Source organism: Erinaceus europaeus, chromosome 5 (genome assembly GCF_950295315.1).
Source record: "Erinaceus europaeus chromosome 5, mEriEur2.1, whole genome shotgun sequence".
NCBI lineage: Eukaryota > Metazoa > Chordata > Mammalia > Eulipotyphla > Erinaceidae > Erinaceus > Erinaceus europaeus.
The window spans coordinates 59,398,553-59,412,711 of NC_080166.1; the positions used below are offsets into that span (position 1 = coordinate 59,398,553).

The 14,159-nt window shown below is 42.2% G+C and overlaps 1 protein-coding gene across 4 annotated transcripts in view; it reads right to left on the reverse strand.

The window, feature by feature from the left end:
* The window catches only part of PPP1R12A (protein phosphatase 1 regulatory subunit 12A), a 139,974-nt gene that overhangs the window by 52,326 nt on the left and 73,489 nt on the right, over positions 1 to 14,159 (reverse strand). For all 4 annotated transcript variants that reach the window (XM_060191360.1, XM_060191362.1, XM_060191361.1 and 1 more), the window contains exons 4-5: positions 5,429 to 5,588; positions 1,073 to 1,217 (exon numbers count right to left, since the gene is read on the reverse strand). In XM_060191360.1, the coding sequence (XP_060047343.1) occupies positions 1,073 to 1,217; positions 5,429 to 5,588 (305 nt within the window). The remainder of the gene's footprint in view (positions 1 to 1,072; positions 1,218 to 5,428; positions 5,589 to 14,159) is intronic.

A 14,159-nucleotide genomic window follows, 5' to 3' on the forward strand; every position in this document is an offset into this window, starting at 1 on the left:
CTGTATGTCAGCTAGGCACACATCTATTTATACTGCTATCCTAAACTTCCAACCACTTATCTATGAGAAGCTCTCTTCCCTTTTCGGATTCTCAGAAACTGCAGTTACTAGAGTAAGCCGCACCAGCACCCCTGCTAATGAATACACTACAACTAGGCACCTCCATCTGAATAAAAATGAGATCATTTTAGGACTCTGCTAAGTGTCCTAAATGCAACACATACAGAATATTTAGCAGGAATTCAAGGTAATTAAGCTCACTAGAGAAGAATGTTTTGAGCTCTGAAACTTCCCAGATGACCCTGACCAACTGCTTTCAAAAAGGAATGAGAGGGAACTAGCAGGAGTACTGATGGCATCTGAAAGGTTAACAGGGGAGGGGGGAAAAATCTAATCCAGTAAGAAACTTAATAATTTGAATCTGTGGATGATTTTGTGAAAAAACACTTAAGTGACAATTGTCCTTTCCTTACCTCTATTTTATTAAGTGCTATTAAGCCAATCATGTAGTAGTTCACTAAGCTACTGATTTTCTCACCTGCTGTTGGAAAGCTAGACATTATATCTCAGTGGTAACCATCTGGCATAAATCCTTATCAGTGTTACTGTTTTTTCTACCTGCTAGAAAAACCTATTCCCCATGTTACAAAAAGCAAACAAAAACCCACCCTACAGTACCAAGTTAGTAGAGACTACTAGCCAACGAGAATCGGGGACACACTGATCAATGCTGTAACTCACAAATACAGTGATAGAACAAGCATGCACAGAGATACAATTTCCCCCCCTCCTGTATGAAGGAAAAAAAAATGTATTATCAGTGTTAAGTGCCCAGATGACTCTACATGCATGCGGGCATAGTTACTTAAAGAGCAACAGTCTGCAGATTAAGGCCACACCCAACCTCACGGACTGCTGAAAAAGACTTACGGAGTTAATGAAAAATGAATAAATGGTTGACAAAATGGTGTGTGGCATCAATGAGGCTCACTGCAATTGATATCCTTATAGCACCTGAGACCACCTGCACTTCTAACAGCTTGAGTACGGCAAGAACTCTGGAAAAGCCTACCACTTTGTTGACCATCTCCATGTCACACAGATTGTCCACTAAGATGCGACAAGCTTCTTCTTTACCCCAGTGAGCCGCGGCGTGAAGAGGAGTCCAGCCATCATAGTCCTTGACGTTAACATCATAGCCTGCCTGTATTAAAAGTCTAGAGAAATGATGCTGAGTTAGACAGCTGTTTGTTCATATCTAGACCAGAGCAAACATAAGCTTTATAGCATGCAAGTTAACCAAGGTTTGCTGTATATACTTTTCCACTGTTCAAAGGGTCTCTCTCCTCCGTGAGTTGACTGGGGGAAATGAGACACTTCTCCGCAAACACTGGTCCTGAACTACTGCCATAGCAGTGCCTTCTACTTCAACTTCTTCCAGTGGCTCTAAGTCCTATGGTTTTGGTGACACTGCTTAATTCTAGTCAGACTTGTAAACTTTTGCAGCAAATTATGTGATTTTTTTTTTCCAACATGAGATAAAAGACTACTGGCTCAATCTGTATGTTAACCCAATTTATTCAGCCATGTGTTCAGATGTCCAGATGATCTGTCATCTAAAGCTAAACAAATGTGTGTGTTCTAAAATAAACTAGGATTAAACAAACTATTTTCTGAGATTATTTGGTGCCTTAACAACTGAGGAACTGGTTTGCCAAAGCTTCATGGATTTTTATTTTTATTTGTTTTCTCTCTCTTTTTTTTTTAAATCATCTACCTTAGTACATTTTCTTAGAAAAAGGCAATCTAACTGTTAGGAACAAAACAAAGCAAAACAAATACTTCACAGGGGTTGAGGCTACGTTTCTGCAGCAATAAAAAGCAGATGTTCCAATCAACAAAGCTAGAAAAACAGGACTAGAAAGAACTGCATAAATCCATGTTAGTATGCCCTTCTACCTGTATGCTGAGATCAATCTTTATTTTCTTTAGAAGTAAACTCACAGAGGGCAGACACTGGGTCTATAAATTGCACATAGCACAGCTCCACACACACAGCTCATGAATACGGTCGGCCTTTACCTTACTCTCCAAGATGCTGAACTTGAGAAGGGCTTCTTTTTACCTATAGGGGGTGGCATGATAACTAATTCATAACCCTTCATTTGTTCCAAGACCTGACTCTCTATTTCCGTATCAGATACAAAACAGCTGTTTCCAATTCTTGCCACATAATCGAATTATCTCAAGAACTTGTCAAAAAATAATTAAATTTTAAAAAGTCCCACCTCCAACCCAGTCCTATTATAGAACAAGGTAGCATACTGAGAGGCTGTCCCTCTCAAATCATGGCCTCTCACACCACCCAGAGACCAGCATTTAAGAGCCACAGACTGAAAACACTGATGAACAGGTAGGTGTATTACACCCAGAGTATGTATGTATGCGTGCGTTCATTTCATTTCTTTCTTTTTAAAAATATTTATTTATTTTTCTTGCCCTTGTTTTATTGTTGTTATTGATGTCGTCGTTGGACAGGACAGAGAAAAATGGAGAGAGGAGGGGAAGACAGAGAGGGGGAGAGAAAGAGAGACACCTGCAGACCTGCTTCACTGCCTGTGAAGTGACTCCCCTGCAGGTGGGAGGCCAGGGCTCGAACCGGGATACTTACCAGGTCCTTGAGCTTTGCGCCACGTGTGCTTAACCCACTGTGCTACCGCCCAACTCCCACGTTCGATTCTTTCTACATCTATACGGTGCTTTATTTGCTGCAGATTATTCTAATTAAAATATGTATCATAATTTATTCAACTGCTTTCACACTATATGCTGTCAATACATACCTTTATTCCTATGTAGGAATATTCATTTAAAAAATCCTATAGGTTGAACTGCTAAATAAATAAATAAACCCTGGGGATTCAGGTGGTAGCATAACGGGTTGAGCACATGTGGCACAAAGCTAAGGACCAGCATAAGGATCCTGGCTCCCTTCTGCAGGGGAGTCACTTTATAAGTGGTGAAGCAGGTCTGCAGGTGTCTATCTTTCTCTCCTCATCTCTGTCTTCCCCTCCTCTCTCCATTTCTCTCTGCCTTGTCTAATAACGATGACATCAATAACAACAACAATAAAACAAGGATAATAAAAGGGAATAAATAAATATTTAAAAAAATAAAAAACCAACCTGTAACCTTAATGCAATTTGTTCGATTATTTATACTTCCAACAGTAACCTTCTCCAGCCTTGAAATATTTTCATCTCTACTAATATGATAGACAAAAAAAAAGGTAATTCACTGTAGCTTTATTTGCACTTATTATGAGAGGATGAACACCTGTCTTCTACAGGACTAAGAACCGTGAAGTGACTCAGAATTGAAAAGAATTTGCGTCCAGGTTGAAGAGATGGTGAGTGAGGTATCTAGATAGAAACAAGAGTAGGTAATAAGAAATCAGAGGGCTGGGCAGTGCTGCATCTGGTTAAGTGCATGTATTCCTGCAAGGACCTGCATGTAAGCCCCTGCACACCATCTGCAGGGGGGAAGCTTCAGGAGTGGTGAAACAGGTCTGCAGGTCTCTCTCTCCTTTCTCAATTTCTCTTTGTCTTAACCAGTAAAATAGAAAGGAAAAAAAAAGAAAAAGAAAAAGAAAAAATGGCCATGGGGAGCAGTGGATCTGTAGTGTTGGCACCAAGCCCCAGGGATAGCCCCGTTGGCTATAAAAACGAATAATAAAAATAATGAAATTAAGCTTAGGTTAAAAGGTGTTAGAAGATGAATGACGTTGTATGCTTAGTGGATAAGTCTAAAATATACCCTGATCCCCATGGAGAAACTTTTTTTCCTACATAGTAGCAAAGAGTCTGTTATTTACTTAAAATGTTTTGTTGCTGACTTGACTCTGGTTTACAAATCCATAAGAATTTTCATGGACTTTAACAGGCGAAATAACCTCATGATGAATAACGCTGGGAACCAACCCAGAACGATCACTGCTCGTAGGCAGAGAAAACACAGCTCCCAGGACCAATGTTTACCAATGTGACTGTATGCAATACTTTCTGACATTTGCAACTCTCCCTTTAAAAATAATTCACTAATGGGATTTGGGTGACTGAAAAGTTCTTGGAGAGAAAAAGGTGGAGGACAAGGACTCTGATCTTAAAAGCTAACTGGACTAGTCTAGAAAAAGGTTCAAGTCACTGAAAGAATTCAGGAAGAATCAACCTTTCAGAGTTCAGTATGTTCACATACAACGTAACTCTTATTCTTAGTAACTACGTCAGTCAACACAGAAACTTCAGTATGACTCAGTGATAATTTCCTAGTCCAGGAGGTGACACAGAGTGGTTGGCTGACACTTATGTTCAACTTAGTGGGAAATTACGACTGAAGAAAACAACAGAGATAAGGGGCCAGCTGGTGGCACACCTAGATGAAGGCACAAATGGCCGATCATGAGGACCTGGGTCTGAGACCTTAGCGGCCCCCTGCACCTACAAGTCTGCAGGTCTTTCTTTCTTTTCTTTCATGGTTTTGTTTTTTCAATTTTATTGATTTGAATAATGATCGACAAGACCACCATAGGATAAGAAAGATACAATTCCGTACACTTCCCACCACTAGAGTTCCGTATCCCATCCCCTCCACTGGAAGCTTTCCTAATCTTTATCTCTCTGGGAACATGGACCCAGGATCATTAGGGAGGCAGGAGGTGGGAGGTCTGGCTTCTGGAACTGCTTCTCCATTGGACATGGGCATTGGCAGATTGATTCATACTCCCAGCCTATTTCTACCTTTCTTTCTCCCTTTCTATCTGCCGCCTCCCTCTCAGTTTCTCTCTGTCCTATCAAATAAAATAGAAAGAAAAAAGAAAAAAATGAAATAAAAGAAAAGGAAAAAAAAAAACTGGAGTGAAATAGCTTTAGAAATAAAGCAACAACATTGGAAGCAACTTTCTCTTTTTTACCCCATAAATAGACAATTAGGAACTTGTAGAAACTTTTTCACAGTGTTTGCAGGTAGCTTAAAAAAAGGGCCAATGAGGGAGTCGGGAGGTAGCGCAGTGGGTTAAGCGCATGTGGCGCAAAGCACAAGGACTGGTGTAAGGATCCCAGTTCGATCCCCTGGCTCCCCACCTGCAGGGGAGTAGCTTCACAGGCGGTGAAGCAGGTCTGCAGGTGTCTGTCTTTCTCTCCCCTCTCTGTCTTCCCCTCCTCTCTCCATTTCTCTCTGTCCTATCCAACAATGACGCCATCAATAATAACTACAACAATAAAACAACAAGGGCATAAATAAATATATAAATAAATAAAAAGGGAATAAATAAATATATAAAAAAAGATAGAGAAACTTGTTTAAAAGGAGGGGGGCAATGAAAAGTGGAAAATAAACTAAAGCAGAAAAATGACTGGAAAGCAGGACTTACTTTAAAACTTCTGTGTAGCCTTTAGCAGCAGCCACGTGGAGCGCTGTGCCTCCGGACTTGGCGTGCCGGACGTCACTGATGTGACCGCTGTTCAGCCACTGCCTGGCGTCTCTCAGCATGATCCGCTCTTCTTCCTTTCGAGCTGCTTCTATGTCAACTCCTAGCAGGATTAAAAAAACAAGCTCTCTAGTTGTTTCTCTACAGAGAATGTTCTGGTAGCAAATATAAAGTTAAAGTGGCTGCTGATGGCAAGCTTATTAAATAAAGGATATTGGAAATGCTTCATGTTTTACCAGCTTCTGTCCCATAATATTATTTTGACTTTGTTCTTTTTATCTTCTCTGGTTACCCAGTATCTCCCAAGGTGAATTCTTCCTTCATCTATAAAATATTTACGGGTCAGATGGATAGCTCAGCTTGCTGAGTGAGTAATGGCCACAAGCCCGAGGCCCTAAAGGTCCAAGTTCCAAACCCAGCATTCACCACCTTACTCCAGAGCTGAGTCAAGCTAGCTGTGCTAGCTCTCTCCCTTCCACCTCACTTTCTTTCCTTTGCAACAAATAAATCCCTTAAAAACATTTTAAAAAGTTGTAATACAGGCCCTTTGGAATATAACTAAAATATGCCTACTAGCTATCTACAAAATAGAGGACCCCCCCCCCAACTTTTCACCTACACTATTCCAGCCTTTAGGTCCATGATTGATCAACAATCTGTTTGGCTTTGTATGTTAACTCTCTTTTCAGCCACCAGGTTCCAGATGCTAGCATGATGCCAACCAGACTTCCCTGGACAGACAACAGTACCAATGTGTCCTGGAGCCCCACCTCCTCAGAGCCCTTCCCCACTAGGGGAAGAGAGAGGCAGGCTGGGAGTATGGATCGACCTGTCAATGCCCATGTTCAGCAGGGAAGCAATTACAGAAGCCGGACCTTTTACCTTCTGCATCCCACAATGACCATTGGGTCCATACTCCCAGAGGGTTAAAGAATAGGAAAGCTATCAGGGCAGGAGATGGGATACAGAGCTCTGGTGGTGGGAACTGTGTGGAGTTGTACCCCTCTTATCCTATGGTTTTGTCGGTGTTTCTTTTTGACGAAAAAAAATTGTAAATTTCTATCTTCTTAAAAAAAAAAAAAAAACATTGGGGCTGGATGGTGGTGCACCTGGTTGAACGCACATATCACAGTGAACAAGGACCTGGGTCGAGCCCCCGGTCTCCACCTGCAGGGGGAAAGCTTTGCAAGTGGTGGAGCAGTGCTGCAGGTGTCTCTCTGTCTCTCTCCCTCTCTATCATCCCCTTCCCTCTTGATTTCTGGCTGTCTCTATCCAACAAATAAAGATTGAAAAGTTAAAAAAAAACAAAACACAGTTCTTTGTCCTTCTAGCCTAGTAGGTATACATAGTTGTACAATATATGTGTAAGTTTTATACTTGGGGGGGGGGGTCCTACAGTCATCTAGAATTTAAGTGCCCTTATCAGGCACTAAAAGGAACTCAAATAGGATTAAAGACCCAGATACCAGGTGTGAAAATACATAGAAGAAACACTTCAGCACTTCAACATCAAAGAGGTATTTGGAGACTTAGCCTCACGGGCAAAGGAAACTGAAACAGTAAAAATAAAAACAACTAAAAAGCAAACAAAATAAATAAATGGGACCCCAGCAGATTATAAATGGTTTCTACACTTAGAAAGAAAACTCCACAAAGATAAAAAGGCAACCCAAGAAGTGGGAGATAATGTGTGTATATCATACATCTGACAAGGGACTGATATCAAAGATAAAGCAATCACACAGCTAAACAAACAACAACAAAACCCAAACAAAGAAAAAATCCACAGGCAAAAGATCTGAATAAGCAGTTCTCCAAAGAAGACAGAGTCGTGAAAAACGTCATGAAGTCATGATACAGTCATAAGAGAAAAAAAAAAAATTCCACATCACCTATTAAAAGAAAAACCAATTAAGAATCACAATGACCTAAGTCAACAAAACAAGAGATGTAAGTGTTCCTGAGCGTGCAGAGAAAAATTCTCTTCTGTAGAGAAGAACGGGGGCACGCCATTGGTCAGCATATAAACTGATGTGTCCCTGTGGAAAACTGCATGGAGAACCCTTAGGCAAATGAAAACAGAAATACCTTATGACTCACCAGTCTCACTCCTAGGCATCTATCCAAGGAGGTGAATACACTAATTAGAAGAAATATAGGTAGCCCTGTGTTCATAGCTACACTGCTAACAATAGCCAACACATGGAAGCAACTTAAATGCCCGAGGACAGATGAGTAAGTAAAGAAGCAATGGGATACAAGTTCAATCGAATAATATTCCACAGCTAAAAAAAAAAAAAAAAAAGCTGGTATTTTAGCCTCTGGGGCAAAATGAATGGGACTGGAGGTGATTATTCTTAGTGAAATATATAAAGAGAAGAAAGACAGCTACCAGATGATTACATTCTTATGTGGAAACTAAAGCATATTAAGCTTGTGACGCAAAAACAGAAACAATCAAACACCAACTAAACTATTTCTTAGATTTCTGTGGTCAGGGTGAACACAGAGCTCTGATGGTAAGTGTTGTGTCAAACTATACTCCTGGTAGCTTGCAATTTTGTAAATCAGTATCAATCAAATCACTAAGAAAAAAATAGACCAAAAAAACAAAACAAACAAAACTTACCTACCAAATTCTTTTTCTAGCACATTAATATTGGTTTGACTATCTTACTAAGTTACACAGATCTTCATTTAAAAGCTTTTGCACTGTGCTAGGTCAGGAGATGTGAGGAAACCTCGAAAAAGAAACAGGCCAACCTAATTCTTACCTTCAGAGAATTCATGGTACTAAAAACAAAAAAGAGAACTCTGAAATCCCTGAGCGATCTCGTATGGCTTCAACAACTGTTCATCTAAACAGTACAATGCACTGCCGTCTGCCTTCCTCTGGAAGGTCTTCAGCTTACTAAAGGGAAAGCCACTACTTTTTCTTGGCTTGTAGCCACACTGCACTACAGTCAAGGATGAGTACTTGAGACAAAGTCAGTAAATGTTCCTAACTGCACGATGGATGAACTAAGAAGTGAGTCACACACATACACATGAACACCGACACAAACATGGAAGCAAGTGATTCTTTGGCTAAGATTTTTGATATAATTTGTACCTAGGTATCCATCCACAGCCCCCTAGTCATTGGTTTTTTTTTTGGTTTTTTTTTCCCCTCCTCCAGGGTTATTGCTGGGCTCGGTGCCTGCACCATGAATCCACCGCTCCTGGAGGCCATTTTTTCCCCCCTTTTGTTGCCCTTGTTGTAGCTTCGTTGTGGTTATTATTATTATTGCCCTTGTTGACGCAATTCGTTGTTGGATAGGACAGAGAGAAATGGAGAGAGATGGGGAAGACAGAGAAGGGGAGAGAAAGATAGACACCTGCAGACCTGCTTCACCGCCTGTGAAGCAACTCCCCTGCAGGTGGGGAGCCGGGGGCTTGAACTGGGATCCTTACGCCGGTCCCTGCGCTTTGCGCCACGTGCGCTTAACCCACTGCACCACCACCCGACCCCCTCTTTTTTTTTACTTATTAATTCAACATGTTCCTACTATATGTCAAGTACTTTATTAGGTGAGAGGGACATTAGAGTGAGCTTGTCATGTGGTGGAAGATGATACACGCGTGAAGAGAGTAAAGTGAGGGGAAAGGACGAGAGAGCAGTAGGAAACGGTGGCTTTTCACAGGATGATGAAGAACAGTCTTCTTTTTTTAATTGTTGTAGTTATTATTGTTATTGATGTCATCGTTGTTGGATAGGACAGAGAGAAATGGAGAGAGATGGGGGAGAGATAGACATCTGCAGACCTGCTTCACCACTTGTGAAGCGACTCCCCTGCAGGGGGGGAGCCAGGGGGCTTGAACCGGGATCCTTATGCCAGTCCTTGTGCTTTGTGCCACGTACGCTTAACCTGCTGCACTATTGCCCGACTCCCAGAACAGTCTCTTTCATCAGGTGATGTTTTGTCAAGAAGGAAACTGGATGGCAGTCACAGCTTAGGAGAACACCCTCGGCAAGAGTAGCAGCTGGCTCTGAGGTCAAAGTCTGTTTGGAATCTTGTTTTTAGAGGAAGGCAAGTGTGTCTCATAGTGCAGAGGGGAAAATGAGCATGGTGACATAATGTGACTTGACTTCAGACGATCACTTAAAACTACAAGTATACAGTGAGGTACCAAATTCAAGGCTCCTATAATAACAATCTGAATTAGGGTAGAAGCGTGTGTGTGTGTGTGTGTGTGTGTGTGTGTGTGTGTGTGTGTGTGTGTGTGTGTGTGAACACTTGGGAGTCTTTAAAGTGCACTCACAGAATCTGCTATCAGTGTGGAGCTGAAGAAAAGTCTTTAAAGTGCACTCACAGAATCTGCTATCAGTGTGGAGCTGAAGAAAAGAAGTCAAGGATGAATCCAAGCTTCCTACCCAAGTAGCTGGGGAAAAACAAACAAACAAAAACTTCCAATTTGGAAATGTGAAGTCTGAAATACCCTAAAAAGACACATAAAGTTCTTTCTTCTACTGATATGTTTCCTAGCTAGTGGAGATCAGACCCTGGAGAACACAGAAGAGATCAAGATGAGGAATCCAATGTCAGCATCTTGTCAGAAGAGCTCACCACTCTCAGACAGGTAGAGAAGAGGACGGGGGGAGGCCGCACAACACGGAACCTTCCTCCAGTGCCCAGGGGGCTGTGTATCTAGCATGACAGGTACACTCTCAGGTAAACTCTCACAACTCCATTTTCTTTAGCAAACCTGTCTGAAGCCAGTCCTACACTTTCTGTACGAAATACCATTAGATATTACTACTCACACAGCAACCTGGGAGACAGATACCTGTGGTTCGTTTATACCTCCATCGATTCCTCACTCAATTACCAACCAGTGTCTGAGCTGCCACCTCATAGACTTGCTGGTTGTGTCTTCCTGGTACCCTAGACAGGTCTCAGTTGGTTTATGTTTTCTTATCACTATTGGGGCCTTAACTCGCTCAGCCTCAGCCCCTTCGTATTCATTCCCTAAACCAGGAGTGCATAACACCCAGCCAGAAGCATCAAGTGTAATTTTTTAAGTGAATCATTTTGTATGGCCCATGAATCATGTCATAAATATCCAAAGCATTCCCCCACCCTTGTGTTCTATACTACTGCCAGGCTGTTTTGTGTGTGTGTGTGTGTGTGTGTGTGTGTTTTCTATATAAAAAGATGACCTCTTCTGCTGGTGGGAATGTAAATTGGTCCAACCTCTGTGGATAACTGTCTGGAGAAGTCTCAGAAGGCTAGAAATGGACCTACCCTAAGATCCTGCAATTCCTCTCCTGGGGATAGATCCTAAGGAACCCAACAGTCCATCAAAAGAGATCTGTGTACACATGTTCTTAGCGGCACAATTTGTAATAGCCAAAACCTGGAAGCAACCCAGGTGTCCAACAACAGATGAGTGGCTGAGCAAGTTGTGGTCTATATACACAATGGAATACTACTCAGCTATGAAAAATGGTGACTTCACCGTTTGCAGCCCATCTTGGATGGACCTTGAAAAATTCGTGTTAAGTGAAATAAGTCAGAAACAGAAGGATGAATATGGGATGATCTCACTCTCAGGCAGACGTTGAAAAACAAGATCAGAAGAGAAAACACTAGAACCTGAACTGGAATTGGCATATTGCACCAAAGTAAAAGACTCTGGGGTGGGGGGTGGGGGGTGGGGGGTGGGGGGAGACTACAGGTCCAAGAAGGATGACAGAGGACCTAGTGTGAGTTGTAGTTATATGGAAAACTGGGAAATGCTATGCATGTACAAACTATTGTATTTACTGTCGAATGTAAAACATTAATACCCCAATAAAGAAATTTAAAATAAAAAAAGATGACCTTTCATGGCTTGCCAATGAACGGCTACTCACTTTCTAAAGGACAAAACCCAAGCTCTGGTGCGGAGGTGACGAAGCCGCTCATGATTCAAGCTCCATGCATGTTAAATCTCAGTCTTTCTCCTCTTATCATCACCCTGTGTACCAATCATCGAGAACTCTAGACAGAGTCCAAGAGAACCATCTGTCTGTGTTGCTGTGCAGACTGTTATCCTAGACTTAGATCACATCCTTATCTTGCCTGCTGGGCAAGTCACCATTTATTTAAGACATGACTAAGCTGTTCAACTGAAGCTGTTTTAAAAAACTACAATAGAAAAAAACTTTTTTTTTAAACCAGAGTAACAATGATTTATAGACTGTGTGTGTTTTAGGGGTACACTGTTCACTCTCCAGATTGTGTTACCACACCTTGCCCATAACCCAGGTGTCAAGATCCTTGCTCTCTGAAAATTATTTTATTTTGTTTCTTTTTATAGCCACCAGGGTTATTTCTGGGAATCATTAACAGGTCTATGAATCCCCTGCTCCTGGTGGCCACCTTTTCCTTATTACTTTTCTTCCTTCTTTCTAATTTTTATTAGGTAGGACAGAGAGACACTGACAGGATGGGGGGGGTAAAGAGATAAGATACCTACAGACCTGAGGACTGAACCTGGGTCCTAGCGCACTGTGATGTGTGCATTTAACCAGGTGTGCCATAGCCTGGCACCCCAAAAATGATATTTTAAATTGCAATACTACACAAGCCGAAGAAAGTCATCTTCAAGCTGGAGATTGTAACACCTGTTACCACATATGAAAGAAACTTGTGATGTAATTTCCCGAACAGAATTTATTTCAACATGCATACACTATATATACAATGAGCAGAACCTACCATAATCTTCATTTTTAAAGTATCGCTAAGGGGAGGTGGGTCACCACATCTGGTGAAGAAGCCTCTGCTCTTGACCTGTGGCAGGGAAGCTTCCCGAGCAGGGAAGCAAGTTCTACAAGTGTCTGCTCTCTCCTCCTCTATCAAATACCCTTTAAAAAATATTTTTCTTTATTCGGAGATTAACAGTTTTTTAAAAAATATTTTTTTTATTTATTGTTGGATAGAGACAGAGAGAAATTGAGAGGGGTGGGGAAGATGGAGAGGGAGAGAGACAGAGAGACACCTGCAGCCTTGCTTTACCACTTGCAAAGCTTTCCCCCTGCAGGTGGGGACTAGGGGTTTGAACCTGTATCCTTGCACACTGTAACGTTAGTGCTTAGCCAGGTGCACCGCCACCTTGTCCCGAGATTAATGTTTTATAGTTTCTGTCCTATCCAAAAAAAAAAAAAAAAAAGTGCAAATGATGGGTGGGTGGAATCTAGGGGCTTCTCAGAACATCAGAAATAGACCCACCATAGGACCCAGCAATTTCTCTCCTGGGGATCTATCCAAAGGAAACAAAAACACCTATTCAAAAGATTTCTGCAACTGGGGGTGGCGCACCTGGTTAAGTGCACACATTACAGTGTGCAAGGACCCAGGTTCAAGGCCCCCGGTCCTCACCTGCAGGGGAAAAGCTTCACGAGTGGAGAAGCAGGGCTGCAGGTGTCTCTCTGTCTCTTTCCCTCTCTATCTCCCCCCAATTTCTGTCTATCCAATAATAAAGAAGTCATAAATATCAATACAAAATTAACTGAGATTTCTGCACATCTATGTTTATAGCAGTACAATTTGTAACAGCACAAACTGGGAAGCAACTCAGATGTCCAGCAGATATGTGGCTGGTGATGTTGTGGTCGACATACACAGTGGAGCACTACTCAGCAGTTAAAACAATGGTGTCATCTCCTTGGCCTGATCTTGGCTGTAACTTGAAAGTGTCGTGCTAAGTAAGTGAGGACAGCTAGGAGGAGAATGAGTGTCAGGTGACCTCATCTATAGGTGGAACTTAAGAGACAAGGGAAAGCCCACTCTCCTCATGCCCCCACCCTGCCTGCTGTGTCCCAGCGAGGTCAAAGACACAAGGGCATCAGGGAGGCAACGGAGACCCAGTGAACAGCATTGGAGGGACAGCTAGTTTGGTAGAGGGATGGTGGTGTGTGGACACTACCATGGGCAGGTGAGAAACCACACTACGTGATGACTGGCTTGTAAAACATTCTCAGGAAAATAAAACAAGCAAGTAATACATTTCCAGCCAAAAGATTACCAGTCTGTCTTAATTAAGGGGCCTTCTAGGGCTATTCATAAAGTACGTTACAGGATGTGAGGGTGATCTGGCTGTGACATCTGTCACCCCACTGATCGCCAGGCTTGATTCGGCTGATCTGGCTGGCTAGGCGGGTATCCCCTTCTTCCCTCACCGCTCCATGTGAGTCCCTCCTGAAGTTGAGTGCTCGGTCAAAGTGGATGGCCTTCCCCCAATAGAGACGGACCGGTCTTTGGTTGAAGGTATGTGAGTAGTTGTGCTCCCCTGCTAGAACCTCCAAACAAGCTCTCAAGGTCCATAAAGTGCGTTACAAAGCTGCAATCACATTAGGTTAGAATAACCTTTTTTTTTTTTTTTTGAATGGTGCTTTTCTCAGACTGATTTATTTCGTTCTTCTTATTTATTTATTTATAAAAAGGAAACACTGGCAAAACCATAGGATAAGAGGGGTACAACTCCACACAATTCCCACCACCAGAACTCCGTATCCCATCCCCTCCCCTGATAGCTTTCCTATTCTTTATCCCTCTGGGAGTATGGGCCCAAGGTCATTGTGGGTTGCAGAAGGTGGAAGGTCTTGCTTCCCCGCTGAACATGGGCATTGACAGGTCGATCCATACAT